This window comes from Barbus barbus (genome assembly GCF_936440315.1).
Source record: "Barbus barbus genome assembly, chromosome: 29".
NCBI classification, from domain to species: Eukaryota; Metazoa; Chordata; class Actinopteri; order Cypriniformes; family Cyprinidae; genus Barbus; species Barbus barbus.
The window spans coordinates 23,500,407-23,520,547 of NC_136757.1; the positions used below are offsets into that span (position 1 = coordinate 23,500,407).

The following is a 20,141-nucleotide window of genomic DNA, read 5'->3' on the forward strand; positions in this document are numbered from 1 at the left end:
CACTGCTAAATATACTTTTAGTACTAAAACGTTAACAAGAATGACAACTCCAACACACTGGAATAAAATGTAATTAACACATCATGGTAGAGATATGGTTTATGTTTAGCCATTGTATGGCTGTTTAAAGTTAGCTTTTTTGTAAAGCCCTTGTATAGTATGGACTGTATTCAGACTGCAGGGGGTGGAATGGATTTATATAGAGAGAGATGGTTTGGAAACAGAATTCAGTGGAGCTAAACCCATAGAAACAAAGAGAACTGAGAAGGAAGGAAAAATGCGAGAGGAAGTCACCAGACAGGCAGTTATTACAGATATAGGCTGTTCTGAATAGCATACCAGCATGCTACTTACTCTTACTGCAGTATGTATACAGTGTACAGTAATGCAAATTTTCTGTATGCATTAATATGCCCTACAACATTTGTTAGAGAACACTGCGTTGAATAACATATCCCACAATGCAATGCGTTTTACTTTTCTTTTTCAGCAATATTTTTAGCAGTAGTTTTTAGCATAAAACATTTTGACGTTAAAACAAGACCATTTTTACCCAAAATTGAATTAGCCCTCATGTGGTCCTTGGTCATTTCAGACCCAAAAAAAGTATGTGTTTTGAAATGTTAGATTTTTTTTACTTCATCGAAATGGTACAAATTGGTGACTTTTGTGGCACTCACTAAATGAAAAATAAATGTGGACCTGATTAGAAAAACTTTAAATGGAAAATCACACTTATGATCACCAAAGGAAATGAATGGGAAATGCAAAAAAAATATGAATATACAGTGCCATTAATTTGAAATATGAAATTATTATTCTTTCTAATAATTGCATTACTTTATATACAAATAAATGAATAATTTGGAGGTGAATCTTGTCTGAAACCCCCTCAAAATGCAACATTAAACCTTCAGTCCATTGCAAATTCAATGGAAGTAGTACTGTTTACAGTATGTGCTGCACAGTATAAAGTAAGTACTAAGCTGGTATTGTAATCCATTAAATAAAGGCTCATAGAATTGTTGTTAAATTGTCCGGCTCACGAAGCTGAGGAAGGGCCTTTGGAAGACCGGTATTCAGATTGATTAGTCATTACTAGATATAAAAATTTAGCCAGATAGTAAGAAAATACCTAAAAACAAGCAAAAAAAAGATGAAATGTTATTGTCAAATGGATATTTTCCAGACTAAAAAAATTTGCTAGTCCAATTCAACTGATAAAGGCTTCCACATTACACACTTTCTTTATATTACACTGACAACAGGTGTGAAAGGCTCTTTAGTGTTTTACAGGAGCTGAATAATAAATGGCCAGTCAACACTGAATATGATTCCAGCAGAGCTTCCAAAGGTCCCTAAAGCTGGAGCAATCTGTAAGACAGTCTGGGGTTGTGATGAGAAGGAAATACTGTTCACCCCCTCGCACGTTTCAATGCAAATGACGATGGAGCTGACCTGTAGGATGTTTTCTCATAATTTTTCCTTTCTTTTCTCTTCTCATTTTTTTTACAGAGATTCCTTTTTTATTATTTACCTAGATTTTTATAGCTTGTAGAGGATATACAAAATGTTACAGCAGAGTGGCAGCATAGTTGAAAACATGCATTCCTTGATCAAAGACTTCAACAAATTCACCTAAACAAAATGTAGAAGAGAACAACAGGAGATGAACCCCACACTTGGATATCATTACCACTCACATGAATTAACCAATTTGGTTCCCAGTTCTAGGTTTAGAACGAAAGCATCAAGATGTGATTGTCATTACGGGTTTGAAAAACAGCAAACTGCCTTTACTGTGTGTCTTTGGCCTTGTTGACCAAGCTGTAGCGGATTTACATAATGCTGGGCTCCAATATAAAGAAATAAATGAAAAAATCCACTACCTGGTCACATTGCATTTTTATCAATCTTGTCTTCGTTGGATGTTATCTTCTACTTATATGGATTCTTCACTGGTTCAAATCCACTAACCTTTAACTTGGTGCATTTTAAGACAATAGTAATGACGCAGAATGTGGTGCACAACCTAAGAATAGCAGTTCCTGTATTACTCCCAGTTAAACATGTATAGAACATTTGTGCTGAAGAAAATGGACAGTATTTTTAGGCCACTCTGAACAAGGCACTTTAAACCCTGTAACACAAGTGCATTTATTTCTCTCATTGTTCACCCATCCGTCTTCTCCTCTGCCTTGCATTCACTCACTATTTTGTGGCTTGGCAGAAGAAAATTGGAGGAATAGTTCACCTGAAAATGAAAATGTACTCACCCTCAGGCCATCCAAGATGTAAATGTACTTTGCTTCTTCGTCGGAACAGATTTGGAGAAATTTAGCTTTATATAATTTGCTCACCAATGGATTCTTTGCAGTGAATGGGTGCCGCCAGAATGAGAGTCTAAACAACTGATAAAAACATCACAATAATCCACACGGCTCCAGTTCATCAGTTAATGTTGTGAAGTGAAAAGCTGGGTGTTTGTAATAAACAAATCCATCAAGGCATTTTAATTTCAAACCATCTCTCCAAAATAGTCCTTAATCCATGATAACTCTTTCTCGGGTGAAAAAAGAATATCCCCTGTTGTCCTGTCACATTAAAATCCACCACTGTTTTTGATTACTTAATCTGTGCATATTTCTCTTCTGATTCAGATGCATTAATATGGAAAGAGGGCTCATATTTTAGCTGGAAGCAACAGTTTAAAGTTAAAAATATCTTGATGGATTTGTTTATTACAAACAGCTTTTCGCTTCACAAGCCATGATGGACTGGAGTTGTGTGGATTGCATTATTGCAATGTTTTCATCAGCTGTTTGGACTCTCATTCTGACGGCACCCATTCACTGCATCCACTGATCCACAGCTGAGTAATGCTAAATTAGCTCGTCTACATTTTGGATATCCTAACAGATAATGTAGGCCTACGTTACGTTACGCAAAATACATTGAATAACATTGCGGTGATGACCCTCGAACTGTACATGATCTCTTGCGTATGCAGTTGTGAAAGTTGATATATTCAGTCAGTTCAAAGTAGTGGGTGCTGTGATCTGGATAAACGTGTCTCATCTCACCCTCATTGATATTCTTTCTTGTATTATGTCTTGTTTTAGTAATTGACTTCAGTGTTACAAAGCACTTCAGTGACACGCACGGCATGCATAAACATGTGATCAAAATACAGTTAAATGCAAATTAATAGCTATTTAGAATGAAGATCACTTGCTCAAATGATTGTACAATCACACAGGCTCTGTCTAGTGGTGTACTAATACAGTACATTAAGAAATTATAGATAAATCTTTATTTAAAAAAAAAAAAAAATGTAAATGTTACTTTCCTCAGAAATGACTGCTTTTTGATGTGATTTATTTAATGTAACATTGAAAGTTAAAAAAAATAACTATATTTTTCTCCCTGCCTCTTTTTCCTCTCATTCAAATGACCAAATTTTTCTCTTTCAAAAACATAGGGAAGACTTAAGGGTAAAATGAGCTACAAGGTAAGATGACAAACAAGGTAAGATGATTCCTTGTTTCTAGGCTGCTAAACACAAAATAAACCATGTGACAGCATTTTCATGTAGGCAATCTTTTTATATGTGGTGAAGGGTTACATTTGGTGAATGTGGACAGTAGAAAACTGACAAAGCACATTTACACACATTACACTTTAGTTAAGTTTAGTTTGTTGGTTCATCTTATCCCAACTTCCTCTATCTGTTCACACTTTCTGGGAAAAAAAAAAAGTTTTTCAGTGTTACACTGAACTTTTTTGGTCACAAAGTTGTTTTACTCCAAAAGTGCTCTGGTGAGGGGAAATTCCATTTTCATGAATATTTAAAAGAAAGAAGAAAAAGCACTTTCTGCTCTTCCCCATGCACGTCTCTTCTCAACACTCCTCCCAGGTCCAGTAGCTTTGCGTGGTGAGTATTTATTAATATTTAAGAACCAAAACAAATAAACCTGGCACATTTTTCATGCAGGTTTGTTTTCCCCCTTGTTTAAAAGGGGACACTCTCAGTGCCGCCAAGGGCACAGAAGTGATGTGAATTAATGGACTGATCAATAATTTATTACTTTATTTATTACTCAAAACAATGGAGTGGTTCTAAGTGCTTTTTGTCCATCTAGGGTAAAACACAAACCTTGGTCATGTTCCTGTTAAGCTCATTCTACTCTCTCAACATCCCTACTATTTTCAGGATCTATAGCCCGATGCATAAACTGCTTAGAAAAGCATCTATTTCAATGGCAAGTTAGTCATCTATTTTATTCTATTTTTTTACAATGCTGGTAATAAAGTCCGATTGGTTTATTATTAATCCAAAAAGTAAAACTGATTTCCCCAAGTTAACTGCTAGTTGGTCAAACTAGTTCTTAAGACAAGTCTTAACACAGTGGCTATGCAACTGGCCCCTGCTGTCATTCAACTAAATAACTATAAAAAATTAAAGCAAGGGCATCTCCTTTTGTCCACAGATGGCCATGGTGAATATTTTATTTTAGTAGCACTTTTAATAAGTTGCACAAGAAAACTTGCGCCATATTTACTTCTCACCTTGTTTTATTCCCATGCCATTCTTTGATTCGACGCAAGACGGCGCTATTTAACAGCCGTACTCAAATATTGGAAAGAAATTGCCATTAAGTTTTTTGAAACCTGCATACTTCTCAACACCAAACACCTTCTGACCACATGATTATTTACACATTGACAATTAAATTAGTCGAACAGTGTAGAAATAAAGAGCTAAGGATCGTTAATGCTGAGTGAGAGATTATTGGAAGTCAATTTGATATTTTATATATATATATAATTATAACTTTTGACCTGATGTCAATATCATACCAATTTTTATCAACAGATAAACAATGTTCTAGTTTTAAGAAATAATTACATACATTGCTACCCTAATTGATGTTTATTTAATGCAAGAAAGAAAATACAACAAGAACTGCATTGAAATATAATAACATAAAAGGAAAAAAATAACACCTGCTGGAACCAAAGTAGTGAAATAATCTAAAATCCGTCCTTTGTTCACTTAATACTTGATAATATAAACCCAACTATTATAATTTTGATTAAAATAAAATGGAATTAAATATTTTATCCTTTATGATAAGATGGGGACACGCTAAAACACTTCGTGACAGGAATAACCCACCCTCTGCTGCTTTTATCCAATGGGATTAAACCTGGTTTGACTAACTGCGCTCGAGTCACGTCTCTAGATTAGATCGAGTAAACTTGTTGTTCTCAAGGAAGTTTATTTTCACAGCCGTTCATGCATTTCCACCCACATCTTTTGGAGGAGGTCAGCAGAGCTGGTGAATCCAAACACTCAGACTGACTGATACAGATGTGCTTCACTGCATGCAGGTGCAGGTGGACCAGAGAGCTCTCAACCAACACTTTTCCTTTCACCAGCTTCAGTTTTTGAGATTTTCTCCCCTAAAACTGAGAATTGATTTTGAAGACAAAGAAGAATAATCTGGAAAAATAATAATAATAGAAGAAATCTTCAATTCTTCAGGAGGAGACACATTCAAAAAGGTAAATCATGTTTTGTGTGTTTATTTTAGAATTGTACAATTGTATTTTAGACACAATATTTAGCATTTATGATAGTATTTTGTATAGGCTACACATACTTTTAGGCCTTTTATTAAAAATCGTTGTTGGCTTACTTTAAAAAACAAAACAAAAGAGTGATTAAAACTAATTTTAGTGTGTTTTACGATGACATGCAAAGTAAACAGTAACAGGTTTTCTAATCTTTGCTCCAAGTTAACCCACTTTTGATTTGACTACATTTCATACATTTCATACATCATTATCTGTTTCAAAAATACCATTTGTACTATTACTTTTGGACATAATATTATGACAATACCATGCTTTTTTTTGACAAATACCATGGAAATACCATGCTTCTTAACATGGTAATGTTTTACTTATACCAAGGTATCATGCCAAATGTTTTTGATAATGTACTATGGTAGTGTGCTTTGAAATACCATGCACATACCATACATACATAAAGTAGGCTACCATTGTATTATGATGCCATGATGGTACTGCTGTAGCTTTTTCGTAAGACCAATAAACAAAGGGTTTTAGCCCAAAAACTGAGTGAACCTCCTATATATCAGTCTTAACCTCTCACCTGTTGTCGGTCATTCAGAATATTCATTAATTAATCATAAATGAAATCAAAACTGTGCTGTGTTTTTAAATAAGAAAGGATTCTCTTGAGGACACCTGATCACTACAACTCTATCTGCCTACGTATGCAGCACCCCCGCTCCAGAGCAGCCAGACAGTGAAGCTCTTGTGTTTTTCTATCCAAACCTCTCTTTTTTTACCTCAGGCTTTTATTACCATGGTGACCATGCACAGACAGAGTGCAGCCTTGACTTTTTGCTATAACAAAGGAGAGAAGTTGGGGGAGGCCGGATAATAGGTGAATACATAGTAACTAGACAAATGGCTTTATCTAGGCCTTCGCCAGGGACTGAAAGTGTTCTGTTGTTGAAGTGTTGCATGCTACAGTAGATATTGAGATTTTTTTTTTATTGTATTATATTTTAAATGAAATATTGTATTTTATTGAAGACATTAACAATCATGGCATTACAAATGAAAACATAAATTTGAATGTAAAACAAATTTTATATTATATTTTAAATTATTTAAATATTATATTGTTAGAAAACAGTAAAATCATGATTACAATTTTAAGTATAAAGACAAATTTAGAATGATTTATATCTATTCTGTCTGGTTTTGCCCTGTTTGTGACCTCACCCCTAGAGCATATGATCTGAAATTAAACAAACGGCCTGTTTGGCCAGAATTGAAATCTATGCATTTCAAAGTCAGTGCTGGACAATGGTTGAGATTGAGTTTAACTCCCACGTTCGGGCCTGTAAACAGTGGCTTTGTGTGGACAGACTCTGATCCCTGGTGCCGATGTCTCCACTCTCCTCTGTTGTTACCTCACACTGATAAACAGCACAGTTATTTTAGCATGGTGGTTACACGGCTTGTGGTTTTGGGTAACGTCATTTTGGCCTGTGTATTAATTGATGTCACTGCTGATGTGCTGATCTAAGACATTTAAAGGGACAGCTCACTCATGAATGAAAATTCTGTCATTATTTACTCACACTCGTCTTGTTCTCACCCTGTATGCTGTTTGTTATGTTTTGTTGTGTACACAAGGAGTGTATGTCAACTATCAAAAAAGGCATATCAATTTTGTATTTATTTCTGTTTATGATTATTTATGTATAATATTCCATTGCTGCTCCGTTATATACACTACTATTCAAAAGTTTGGAGTCTGATTTTTAGCAAAGACACAATAATTGTATTAAAAGTGAGAGCAAAGACATTTATAATGCTACAGAGGATTTCTATTTCAAATAAATACTCTCTGTTCATCAAAGAACGCAGAAAGAAAAAATGGTTTCCACAAATATTATGCAGTACAACTTTTTGTCCTCATTGATAATATATTTTATATATGTGTGTGTGTGTGTGCGGACTTGTTTATGCTACATTGTGGGGACCGAATTATGGGATAGAAATATCATTTGGTCAGTATAAAAGTAATAGAAGTCTATGGAAAGTGCCCACAATTCAAAGAAACAAACGTGTGTGTGTGTGTGTGTGTGTGTGTGTGTGTGAGTGTGCGCGTGTGTGTGTGTGTGTGTACTGACCCCAAACATTTGAACAGTGTATGTTTGAATTCATATGATTTGAAAAATCTGCATCATTTTAAAAATGTAATTTTATGTGATTTCATTTAATAAATGTTTTACTTAATATTTTTTACATTTTTAAAAATTAATTACCAAAATTATTTTTTAATTAATACATTATTATTATTTAGCAATTGGATTTGTATGAATTTATTTTTAAAAAAATTGTTCAATTAATTATTACTTAAATTTAGATCTGTTCCTTACACAAAGCTATTGAAAGCCTTAGACTGGAATGTAGTGCATGGGTTTAATTTTGCTACATTTATGGTGTTTTTTTATTTTGTCTTTTAAACTGTCTTGAATTATTTCACAGATTTAGCTGGTCTTAAACAATAAATGAAGAACCTGTTACATTTTCTATCTGCCTGTAACACCTAAGTGATACTGTTCATATTTATACATTCATTTGCTTCTTTTAGCAGGTCATCGGACGTCTTTGAGAGATGTTTGAGAAACAACCCTACGACAGTCCCCCAATGTACACCCCACCTTCCAATGGCTTTGGACCACCAGGGAGCTTCCAAGACCCACGGAGTGAATTCGATCCCTACCCTGCACCTCCAGGATCCTACTATGTGGGCGAGGAGGTACCACAGTACTTCTACAAATGGTTCTCCCCTCCAGGAATTGTGAAGATTATGATGGGAACAGTTATAATCCTCTGTCTGGGAATCTTCGCCTGTGTGGCCTCGACTCTGGTCTGGGACATGCAATACGGATTTGGTTATGGATCTGGATATTCGGGTTATCCTGGATATGGAAGTGGAAGTGGATACGGATACGGCAGTGGGTACGGATACGGAAGTGGATATGGATACGGAGGCCACTACAATTCTTACCCGACCCCTTACTCGGCAAAGACTAGCATGATTGCCATCGCCGCCATAAACTTCATCATTGCTTTGGGATTCTTTGCAGCCAGCTTCTCTAAAACAAACACGTTCCGCAGCAGGAAGTTCTACCTGGTGGTGCTTGTTATTTGTTCTATAATGGCCGTGATTCAAGGCATTATAAACATAGTGTACATTGTAGGAGTGAACCCTATGGCCCAAAGCTCCACCAGCTCATACTACAACCCCATGATTCTGATGTGTCAGAACCTCTATGGCAGCAGTGTGACAGGAATGGGGGGCGGCTTTCCCATCTATAACCAGTACTTGTACCACTACTGCTACGTGGACCCTCAAGAGGTACCATTTAAAGTTACAGGATGTTTCGAAATGTCTTTAGAGACTACATTTAATTTATGTTTTCTGTATAGTCTACAAACAAAGGATTGCCATAGACCATAATTTCAACTCCTCCAGTGTGTAAATCCATACAGGAAGTGCATTTACACTTACAGTGGAAGCCTGATCTAACCCTTATATTTTATTTTGTTGCTGTAATCTGTTGTGTTTAGGTTAATTTAGTAATGTTAAAGGGACAGTTCACCCAAAAATGAAAATTCTGTCATCACTCACTCACCTTCAAGTCAGATGCTAGTAGCCATCGACTTGTTATTGAAAAGAAATACCATGGAAGTCAATGGCCACCAGAAACTATTTGGTTACCAACATTCCTCAAAATATCTTCTTTTGTTCACTCAGACTTTTTGGAATTTTTACTCACCTTCATGTCATTCCAAACCCATAATACTTTTGTTCATCCTCAAAACACAAATGATGATATTTATAACAAAACCTGAGATTTCCGTCCCTCCATTGAAAGTCTATGTAACCAAAACGTTTCAATTCAAAAAGATTTCATTACGATTTTCAAAAACCTTCTAAAAAAACAATTATTTAAAAAAAACTATTTGTTTTGAGCGGTTTAATCCAAATCCAATGAAGAGACATGATCACTTTATTCGATGAAAAGTTAATTGAGGCTTTTAGTCACTTACAGTATAAACCAGGGATCCTCAAATCTGGCCCACTCCTGCAGAGTTTAGCTCTAACCCTAATCAAACACACCTGAGCATGCTAACCAGAGTCTTCAAGATCATTAGAAAATCACAGGTAGGTGAGTTTGATCAGGTTTGGAGCTAAACTCTGGAGCAGATTGGACCTCCAGGGAAAGATTTGAGGAACCCTGGTATAAACATTGATTAACTCCCATAAAAACTGATTATAAGAGTGAGATAATTATTAAGATGATTATTGTAGTGTACTAAATTTTAGTTCAGTATGATAAAAACTTTATGTACGCATTGGACTTAACACTACAGTTTTGTCGTTCACAGGCAGTTGCAATGGTTTGTGGGTTCATGGTTGTGGTGGCACTGGCTGTGGCGGCCTTCTTCTCCTATAGGACCAGAAGTAAAATCTGGCACTATGGGAAACCAAACATCTACTGGGATCGACCACTAATGGGAGGACCCGAGGGCAGAGATGTGGAGGATTGGGTAAGTTTCCTTATTACACCTATGTTGAGACGTGCTGCATGGAGGAAGATAGGTCACTAATTAAGTGGCACACCCAGATCAGAATGGCATGAAGTGTCTTGCCTAAGGGGATGAAAATGAAAGGCCAGTGTCAGGTTTATTGCTAGTCTCTGAAGCAAGCAGTATCCAAATAATTTGCAGCAGAAATGCCCATGCGTTTAATCGTCTAAGTATATATATATATATATATATATCTGTAGGCTCTAGAATCCCAGCAACCGTATAAGGGGCAAGCAGTTTAATTCTTCTAAATAGTTTGTGATAGCCAATTTAGATCTTTTGTTTTGGTAGACTGGTAGCGGTTTGAAGGTGTGTTTTGAAGTCATATATCGTTTAATAGTTTCAGTGGCCTGTGCGACACTGGTGATAATTCAGTCACAAGGTTGAATGTGTTGCTGATATGGTCTGTTTGTTAACAGCCAGCCCAGTTTCGTTGTGATTAATCATTAACCAAACTGAGAAAGTCGAGTGGCTTTTAACTCCTTGGTGGATGACTATGAACAGCTAAACTTTTGTACTACTAAGAAAGTTAGAAAGCATGCTTGAATTAGCATTTCTTTACAATTCAAAGAATAAATTATGTGGCCGAGACGGTTGTAAGTGTGGCCACTGGTTGGTATGTTACTGATTATAAGTACTGTATATTTAAGATTAAAGTATATTTATTTCAAGTAATTTATTTAAATAATTGGCTTAAAAGGACAGAAATGTACATTGTAGTGTACATTTAAAGTCAAAATATGTTTTGGGTAAATGCCAAATATGTTTTTTTTTAATATATTGTTTGTACAATATGAATATAATTACATTGAAAATATATATAAAAAATATTACTATACATACATATATATATATATATATATATATATACACACACACACACACACACACACACACACACACACACACACACACACAAACACACACACACACACACACACACACACACACACAAGGGGAAAAAATATTTGATCCCCTGCTGACTTTCTACGTTTGCCCACTGACAATGAAATGATCAGTCTATAATTTTAATGGTAGGTTTATTTGAACAGTGAGAGACAGAATAATAAAATAAATAAAAAATCCGGAAAAACACATTTAAAAAAAGTTATAAATTGATTTGCATTTTAATGCAAATAGTCAAATAAATATTTGATCCCCTAACAATCAGCAAGATTTCTCTTAAAGGGAGTGCTCCTGATCTCAGTTTGTTAACTGTATAAAAGACACCTGTCCACAGAAGCAATCAATCAATCAGACTCCAAGCTCTCCACCATGGCCAAGACCAAAGAGCTGTCCAAGGATGTCAGGGACAAGATTGTAGACCTACACAAGGCTGAAATGGGCTACAAGACCATCGCCAAGCACCTTTGTGAGAAGGTGACAACAGTTGGTGCGATTATTTGCAAATGAAACAAACACAAAATAACTGTCAATCTCCCTCGGTCTGGGGCTCCATGCAAGATCTCACCTCGTGGAGTTTCAATTATCATGAGAACGATGAGGAATCAGCCCAGAACTACCCAGGAGGATCTTGTCAATGATCTCAAGGCAGCTGGGATCATAATCACCAAGAAAACAATTGGTAACACACTATACTATGACTTAAATCCTGCAGTGCCCGCAAGGTTCCCCCACTCAAGAAAGCACATGTACAGGTTGAAGTACAGGCATTAGTCTGCTAAATGACTAAAAGTCAAAAGTAAAGAGTGTAAAGACCATCGACTCTACCGTGCGACTCCACCGGGCTAGGACACCGGCAAAGGATATAAGTATCGCTTTTTATTTTTATTTAATTTATTTTTTCCCTTTTTATGTTTACTATTGAAATGTTGTTGTATGCATTTGTCAATTTTATTTAATTTCTGTATTTTCTTAAATGGGTGTGTATAGATTATTTACAGTGTTAACTTGTAGTTTTAGTTACTTTTTCTTATTTGTAAGTCGCTTTGGATAAAAGCGTCTGCTAAATGACTAAAAGTAAAGTAAAGTAAAAGTACAGGCGCGTCTGAAGTTTGCCAATGATTCAGAGGAGAACTGGGTGAAAGTGTTGTGGTCAGATGAGAGCAAAATCGAGCTCTTTGGCATCAACTCAGCTCGCCGTGTTTGGAGGAGGAGGAATGCTGCCTATGACCCCAAGAACACCATCCGCACCATCAAACATGGAGGTGGAAACATTATGCTTTGGCTGTGTTTTTCTGCTTAGGGGACAGGACAACTGCACCGCATCAAAGGGACGATGGACGGGGCCATGTACCGTCAGGGCCAGGGCATTGAAGCCAACCAGGGCATTGAAAATGGGTCGTGGATGGGTATTCCAGCATGACAATGACCCAAAACACATGGCCAAGGCAACAAAGGAGTGGCTCAAGAAGAAGCACATTAAGGTCCTGGAGTAGCCTAGCTATTCTCCAGACCTTAATTCCATATAAAATCTGTGGAGGGAGCTGACGGTTCGAGTTGCAAAACGTCAGCCTTGAAACCTTAATGACTTGGAGAGGATCTGCAAAGAGGAGTGGGACAAAATCCCTCCTGAGATGTGTGCAAACCTGGTGGCCAACTACAAGTCTGACCTCTGTGATTGCCAACAAGGGTTTTTCCACCAAGTACTAAGTCATGTTTTGCGACGGGGTCAAATTCTTTTTTCACTTATTAAAATGCAAATCAATTTATAACTTTTTTAAAATGCGTTTTTCTGGATTTTTTTTTTTTTTTGTTCTGTCTCTCATCTCTCTACCATTATAATTATAGACTGATCATTTCTTTGTCAGTGGGCAAACGTACAAAATCAGCAGGGCATCAAATCATTTTTTTCCCACTGTATATGTAAAATTAAAGAAATTATTTATTTTAAATTCATACAGCCGATATTTCATTTTCCTTGCCAAATATAATTTTAGATCTATGCTAAGTACATGCTGCAGAAAGTTCAGCTTAATGAAATATAAAAAAATTTATGAATACTTATTTACACATTATGTTCTTAAAATGTGCCAAAACTGCTTTCAGTACATTCTGAGCCGACAATCAGCCATGTTTATCAGCTAATGCTGATTATTTTAAAAATAGCCAAATATCGGCCAATTTATCATGCTGGCTAATATAGTAATCACTGTTTGTTCACATTGCATCTATGGTTTTATTTGTGTTACAGAAGTGTTTCAGTACATTAGTGCTGTGTAAGAGAACATGAGTCATGTTGTGTGTATGTGCATCACTCAATAACATTGCATACTCACTGTGACTCTTTCTTATTTGAAAAAGAGAAGCAATTAAAGCAATTAAATAAAGGTTATTCAAGAAACAGACATTTTTCAATAAAAAGATCAAAAGAACTTTAATTTAATTATCATCAGTTTATATAAAATGAAATGACTGTGAGGCTCATAGCAAAGAAAAATAACAGATGAGATCCCTTTAATATCTTAATTATTTTTCCTAGACAGATATACAAAGATTAAATGAGCGCAAATGCAGACCTCTAGCATTTCAGAAGAGATCAAACTGTGCTCACTGCTCAAATGTAGTAAGATACATTTTTCCAAAATCATTCATAATTCTATAGCTCTTAATGTGTAACAATTGTTTCTGTTTTTAATTAGGAATTTTTGAAGAAATGTCTGAGACGAGGCTGATAATTAAATAAGCTTTAAACGGAGAATCTTGAGCTAAACATTAAAGCTGAACAGCCTATAGTAAATCTTTCGCCCTGGTCTACAGGTTATTAATGAACCCGTAGCTGGTGGTGAAGGCTCCGTGGGGTGTGGTTTGATTTTTGGATTAAGTCCATTGGAAACATAATTACTACCATCATGAGAATGGTCTGCCTTTCTCTGCCCTGGTACTTTCAGTAAATCTATGAGTTCTGACAGCGTTCCACACACTCCCTTTGAATACCTTTCTCCCCTAGACTTTATATCCCTCCTCCACTTTTTTCTGGTGCAAAAGGAGGTCACGAACATGAAACGTCCCTCTTTTCTGTGTTCTCAAGCATTCTTTCCCTGCTTATGTAGCGTGATCACGGATCAGCGGTGGCAGTAGCCCATGCAGGGAAAGCATTGTTGGAATTCCTGGATGATTTGAGCTTTTCTGCACAGTGGCTTTTCCCCTTCTCCCCAGCTGCAGGGAAACGCTCCTCCACCCTCTTTCCTGCTGCGTCATCCCTCCTAACACACACACACACACATACCTTTACACACAACCCCTCCAGAACAAAAGCACGCACACCTGATTTCAGTGTTTTAGCAGTGTACTGATTTGTTTTTCCTTATTGTATTTTCTTGTATCCGTTTATCCCACTCTTCATTTTTTTGTATTATAAAGTATTAAAAATCAAATATTGTGCCAGAAATCTTTACTATTGGCATTGTATGTTTGTCGCAAAACACTCACTTACATGCTGAGAACATCCTCTGAAATCAAACCTCAACAGGAAAAGCAAGAGCACTTTTGCTTCTTATTCCCTACAGTCTTTCCTGTACAGTAGCAGAAGGGAAAATAAAGTCTAAACAATGGATCTAAAATGGTTTCTGTCTTGGTATAATGTTCTGCACAGAATGCAGTTTTTAAAAGTCTGAAATCAAGACAGATTTATGATATTGTTAATAATGTACTTTTTGTGAATTATAATAATACACATAACATTCTTATAGGTTTTTAACAAGTAAAACTGATCTGTTATTTATTTTATATCACTTTTTTCAAACATTTTTAACATTTTATTTTGCGTATTTACACTGCTGTTCAAAAGTTTGGGGTCAGAAAGATTTTAAGCAAGGGTGCATTTAAGGAAACTGAGAATTCAATTTCAAATTAATGTTCTTTTGAACTTTCTATTCATCAAAGGATCCTAAAAATACACAAGTATTAAATCTCTTTTCAGTATTGATAATATTAATAATAAATGTTTTTTTTTAGCACCATGTCAGCATATTAGAATGGTTTCTGAAGGATCATGTGACACACTGGAGACTGAAAATTAAGCTTTGCCATCAATTTCAATTTGAAATCTATTAAAACAGAAAACAGGGCTTTTTTTACTGTTTTTACTCCATTTTTCATCTAATAATTGAAGCCATGCTGATTAAAGATGCTACTGTTCATCAAACAAAAGAGACTTAACCATTTCAAATTCACATAAAAAAAAACTTTGTTCTTCTCACTTGCTTTGCTTAATTGTTTGATGTCTTTTCGCCTGTCATTATCAGAGATATGTTGCTTCCTGATGTTACGCACATCATACTCTCTGTTGAGATATGAATCAAAGTTGGCAGGCTTTGTACTAAACAGTTTGTTTCTTTTTCAGGTCAACCACGTACAGGATGGACAAAGCGTGCAGGAGGCATCCATGGTGTTTTCAGAGAAGATGGCTCCTGTTTTGGTTTCGGCCCACAGTGTCGGCTCCATCCCCCTGAAGACCGGCAGTGTCTTTAGTTCTACCAACAATGTTATCGGGTGAGTGAGTGATCCGACCTGACCCTGGGATGGCTGGAGACTTGAAAGCTGAGCTCCATGTGAACTGGCAATATTGCAGGTCCATGCTAAGGAAATGCTGGGGCTAACTTTATAGCTTAAGGCCTTAATAAGTCATTTGGAACTGCATTCTAGTTTTCCATGCACTACTGATCTCTTATGCTCACCAGCAGTGCATTTATTTGATCAAAAATACAGTAAAATCTGTAATATTGTGAAATATTATTAAATTTTAAAATAACTGTTTAGTATATTTATAATGTAATTTATTCCTGTGATGCAAAGTTGAATTTTCAGCATCATTACTCCAGTCTTCAGTGTCACATGATCCTTCAGAAATCATTCTAATATGCTGATTTGATGCTCCGTAAACAAAGGTATTTATTGTCATTTTAAAATAAAAGCATCAATTTCCTTTTTAAAAAATCTAACATTTGAATGGCAATGTAGAGTTACTCCTTGTTCAAAGTAGTCCGTGGCTTTTTTTGCGACCTTGGTTAGTTGATGTTAAATCATCAGTGCTATTGTCTGGATCATTAATCTGCCTAATGGTCTGGGCCATTAGTTTTATGAAGTCAGATTACACCAAATATGACGTGTCTTGGCATGAGATCAAACTTTTTGCATTTTTTAATCAGATGTTCTTTCATTATAATTTTATTTTTTTAAATCAGGTCTGTCTCTCCTTGTCTGCCTCTGTCTTTTTTATGTGGCTTTACAAGCTTCAGTGGTATTGATTCAGTATAAATTAATGAATGTCATTTTTCTATAGACATCGTTGACAAAGTCCCTTTTAGGAGTAAGCAAACGTAAAAGATTTAATGATGTAAAAGATGATTGGCTTTTCAATTTTTCATTAAAGAAAAAAAAGGTTATTCTTTAATTTGACCTAACATGTTTATTGGAAAACACAAAAAACATCACAATGAAGTGCAATGAAGAAAACATCTTGCTTATTAACAGTGAAATGTGAAACACCAGCTTATGAGGATATCTGAAATGCTTGTGCAAATTCTATTTTGCTGCAATATTGCCAGTGTTGCAGTATTATTTCTGTTAATGTTATGTTTAAGAACGGAGTACGGTAGCTTAAATATCATTATCTCAGTATGAAAAGCATTGGTTCTATGAAATATTCTAATAATGCTTCTAATGTGCATTTCTTTATTCAATTAATTAATCTCCTTCTATAACTACAGTCTTGAATCTATGGAAGTTTATTTTAATCAGCGAATAAATAAATTTTAAAAAAGTACAGTAATTTATATCAGTTTATATCTTACAATTAACTTTTTTTCTTATGTAATATACACTCAGAACTGCAAGAAAAAGTCAGAATTGCAAGATGTAAGCTCAGAATTCAGGTTTTTTTTTAGAATTCTGAGTTTACATCTCGCTGTTATGGCTTTTTTTAGAATTCTTCATGTGTATGCAATCAGTTCAAGTGTTTAAAAGACAGAATTGCAAGATGTAAGCTCAGAATGCTGAGAAAAATGTTATAATTGTGAGATGTACACTCACAGTTGCTAGATATAAACTCACAATTGTGAGAAGAAAGGTCAGAATTGTGACATAAAAAAAGGTCATTGCGAATTTTTGTCTCACAATTCAGACTTTTTCTCACAATATAAAGTTTATATTTTAATTCCATGGCAGATAAACTTTTTCTATTTTCAGGTTGTCATACAGTATCTTGAAGAATATTTACTTGCTCAAATGTGTGTAATTTCTCTTTTTGGATAAAGTAGTAACAGTTTTTCCACCCACAGTTACCCTGAGCGCTCTCTCAGCCGGCCATCTTATTCTACATCTCCGTCTGGAGAAGTGAGCTCCAGCCCCTCCGACCAGACGGACACCATCCGCAAGCCGTCCGCCTCCAGGGGCAAGAGACGCAGGAGGAACCCTGAGCTGGACGAGTCCCAGTACGAAACAGAGTACACAACGGGAGGAGAGACTGCCAACGATTTTGACGAGGATCTATGGACACGGTAAGGAGTGTTTGTGGTTCAGGCAGGCCCTGGGTTAGTAGCGCATTCCCTTGGACACAGCAAGGAAATCTGTAGGAGATAATAGTCTCTGGCACGCATCTCCACATGCTAACGTAATAGACTAAATTTGGGTTAATGGGTCAAAGGTCTTTGCATATGGGTACATGTGTTGTTTGGTTGGCTGTGATGAGTTAAAAAAACAGATGTGGTTTGGTCTTACTCGGACCATGAGAAGAAAATCTTTTTGCAAACAATAAATTTACAGGGAAAATGAATGGTAGTATTTCACATTAGTGAAATTTCTGCAAATGGTTGTATTTTACATTAAATTTTGATGAATGGTTGCATTCACATTAGTGAATTTTTGGCAAATTATAGCATTTTACTTAGTTGAAATGTCTGCAAATGGTAGTAAAGTATTTCACATTAGCAAAATTTTGGCAAATGGTAGTATTTCACATTAGCAAAATTTTGGTGAATGTTAGTACAGTATTTCACGTTGATAAAATTTTGGCGAATGGTAGGATTTCACAATATCAATTTTCTGAATGGTGGAATTTCAAATTAGCGCAATTTTAAATATCAGACCATTTTGGGGAATATTTATGACCTCACTGATTGTAACTGGATTTTGCTGACAGATTATCACCTTGTAACAGTAAAAACCACCATTGTTGCTTTGATCAAGATGCTTAACGCTAGGTCACTCCAGAGAGATTGTTGCTGAAAAGTGTCTATCCATTTCTTTGTATAAAAGTTTATTTAAAAACTACCAAATGACTATTAATCTTAATTATCTTGCCTACTTTAAAGCTCATTATACAAGCTGCCATTCAACTGCTTTCTGTTTCCTTCCCAATCAGTCTGTATCCAGAGATCACGTCTGACACCCAGCGACACGAGTACAAGAAAGAGTTTGACTCGGACCTCAGGACCTATAAGGAACTGTGTGCTGAAATGGACGACATCAGCGATCAGATAAACAAGCTTAGCAGAGAGCTGGACGCACTTGAAGAGGGCTCGTCCAAGTACCAGGTGAGCGACTGAAACATTTCAGATAGCTACTTCACCTCCCTCTTGTTCAAATCCATATGACTTTCTTTTTATCTCACGTTACAGGCTGTAGCAGAGGAATATAATCATCTCAAAGACCTAAAACGGGTGAGTCATGGTTATAAAACTAAAGTATGACTAAACATCTGACTAATAGTAATAGATGCTCTGATTTTTTTGTTAATATGAGGTTTTCTTTCCATTATTCTCTCTGTTTAGATGCCAGATTATCAAAACAAGAAGCACCAATGTCGCAAACTGCGCCACAAGCTTTTCCATATTAAACGAATAGTTAAGATCTACGACCGGCGTCAGTAATAATGAGCTCCATTAAACCACCACTCCTGCTCTCACTTTTGCAACTGATGAAGCCTTCAAATGACTATGTGACCGAAGTTGCCCGAAACTGCTGTAACAATGGCTTCACCCAGTGCTTATGATTAACCTGAGCCCTGAAGATGGTTGGAAACGATGACCAGAGATTTCAAAACTGGTCTTTCCATTACCTGGAACTTGTTCTTTCACTGGAAACATCTGTTTTTTTAGAGTGAGTGACTTCATATAGCCTGTAAAATGCCATAAAGCATTGCAATATTGTTGTTGTTTTTCTGTTGGGTGCGGTTGTGATTGCTAACTTCATGGTCAGCTGATTACAGTGGTGCATGTGTTTGTTGGAGGTACTTTGGACAATCCTCTCCAACTAAGTAATTTGCACCTGCTTTGTAACATCTATGCTATCAATTTCCTTGTGTGTGACTGTAAATGGGTCATGTGTTTTATGGTCTGTTTCTGTAAAGATGTAACTGTGGGGCACTGCTTGTTTTCAAGTCAGAAAACTTTTTTGTTTCGAGGTGTTTCAGAATAGTTCCCAGAAACAACTGAGGTATTTAAACTAGCACACATTACAGAATATATATTTTTTTAACAACTGACTGCCTCAGTAAAAGAAGAAATGGAAATTTAAATCACACAGAGAAACTGGAATTTCATATTCAGTTGTGAAGTTGAGTTTTGTAAAAAAAAACAAAACCGTGCAGATGCATTTATGCAAAGATTGTGTTCATTTAGTTCTAGATGTTTATATCTCATTGCATTTGATTCATTTCGAAATATTGTGGTCATCCTGCGATTTAAAACGGTAATAGCTGCTTTTATCTCTAACTAATCAAATATCTATGCAAGATCAAATATTCAAGTTCTGTTTGTTTTGTTTTGTTATGGACAAGTTTTCAATTTTGTTTTTACTCGTTTTTGTGCGAAATCATTTAAAAGTGGCAGGACGTTCATTTTCAACTGTTAATGAGATTTATGTTTTTTGTTTCTCACATGCAGAACAGCATTTATTTTCATCTGTACATATTAGTTCTTTCTATTTTCAATAAAGTTTTGTATTTTAAGTTTTAATTTTGTGAAGGCGCA

General features: G+C 35.8%; 1 protein-coding gene across 1 annotated transcript; it reads left to right on the forward strand.

The window, feature by feature from the left end:
• Positions 1 to 5,244: 5,244 nt before the first annotated feature.
• LOC306849379 (occludin-like) lies at positions 5,245 to 20,124 on the forward strand. Its single transcript, XM_079384344.1, has 8 exons — positions 5,245 to 5,568; positions 8,204 to 8,974; positions 10,009 to 10,170; positions 15,515 to 15,663; positions 17,451 to 17,669; positions 18,533 to 18,704; positions 18,789 to 18,830; positions 18,942 to 20,124. Exons 2-8 carry the CDS (start codon positions 8,228 to 8,230, stop codon positions 19,038 to 19,040), a joined length of 1,590 nt encoding a protein of 529 aa, XP_079240470.1. The 5' UTR covers positions 5,245 to 5,568; positions 8,204 to 8,227; the 3' UTR covers positions 19,041 to 20,124.
• The last annotated feature ends 17 nt before the right edge of the window (positions 20,125 to 20,141 follow it).

Excerpts from the sequence above, each read along its gene's own strand:
- LOC306849379 (XM_079384344.1), top strand. The coding sequence starts at position 8,228 with ATGTTTGAGAAACAACCCTACGACAGTCCCCCAATGTACACCCCACCT. Across the intron at positions 17,670-18,532 it reads GACGAGGATCTATGGACACG|TCTGTATCCAGAGATCACGT; the intron begins GTAAGGAGTGTT and ends CTTCCCAATCAG. Across the intron at positions 18,705-18,788 it reads AGGGCTCGTCCAAGTACCAG|GCTGTAGCAGAGGAATATAA; the intron begins GTGAGCGACTGA and ends CTCACGTTACAG.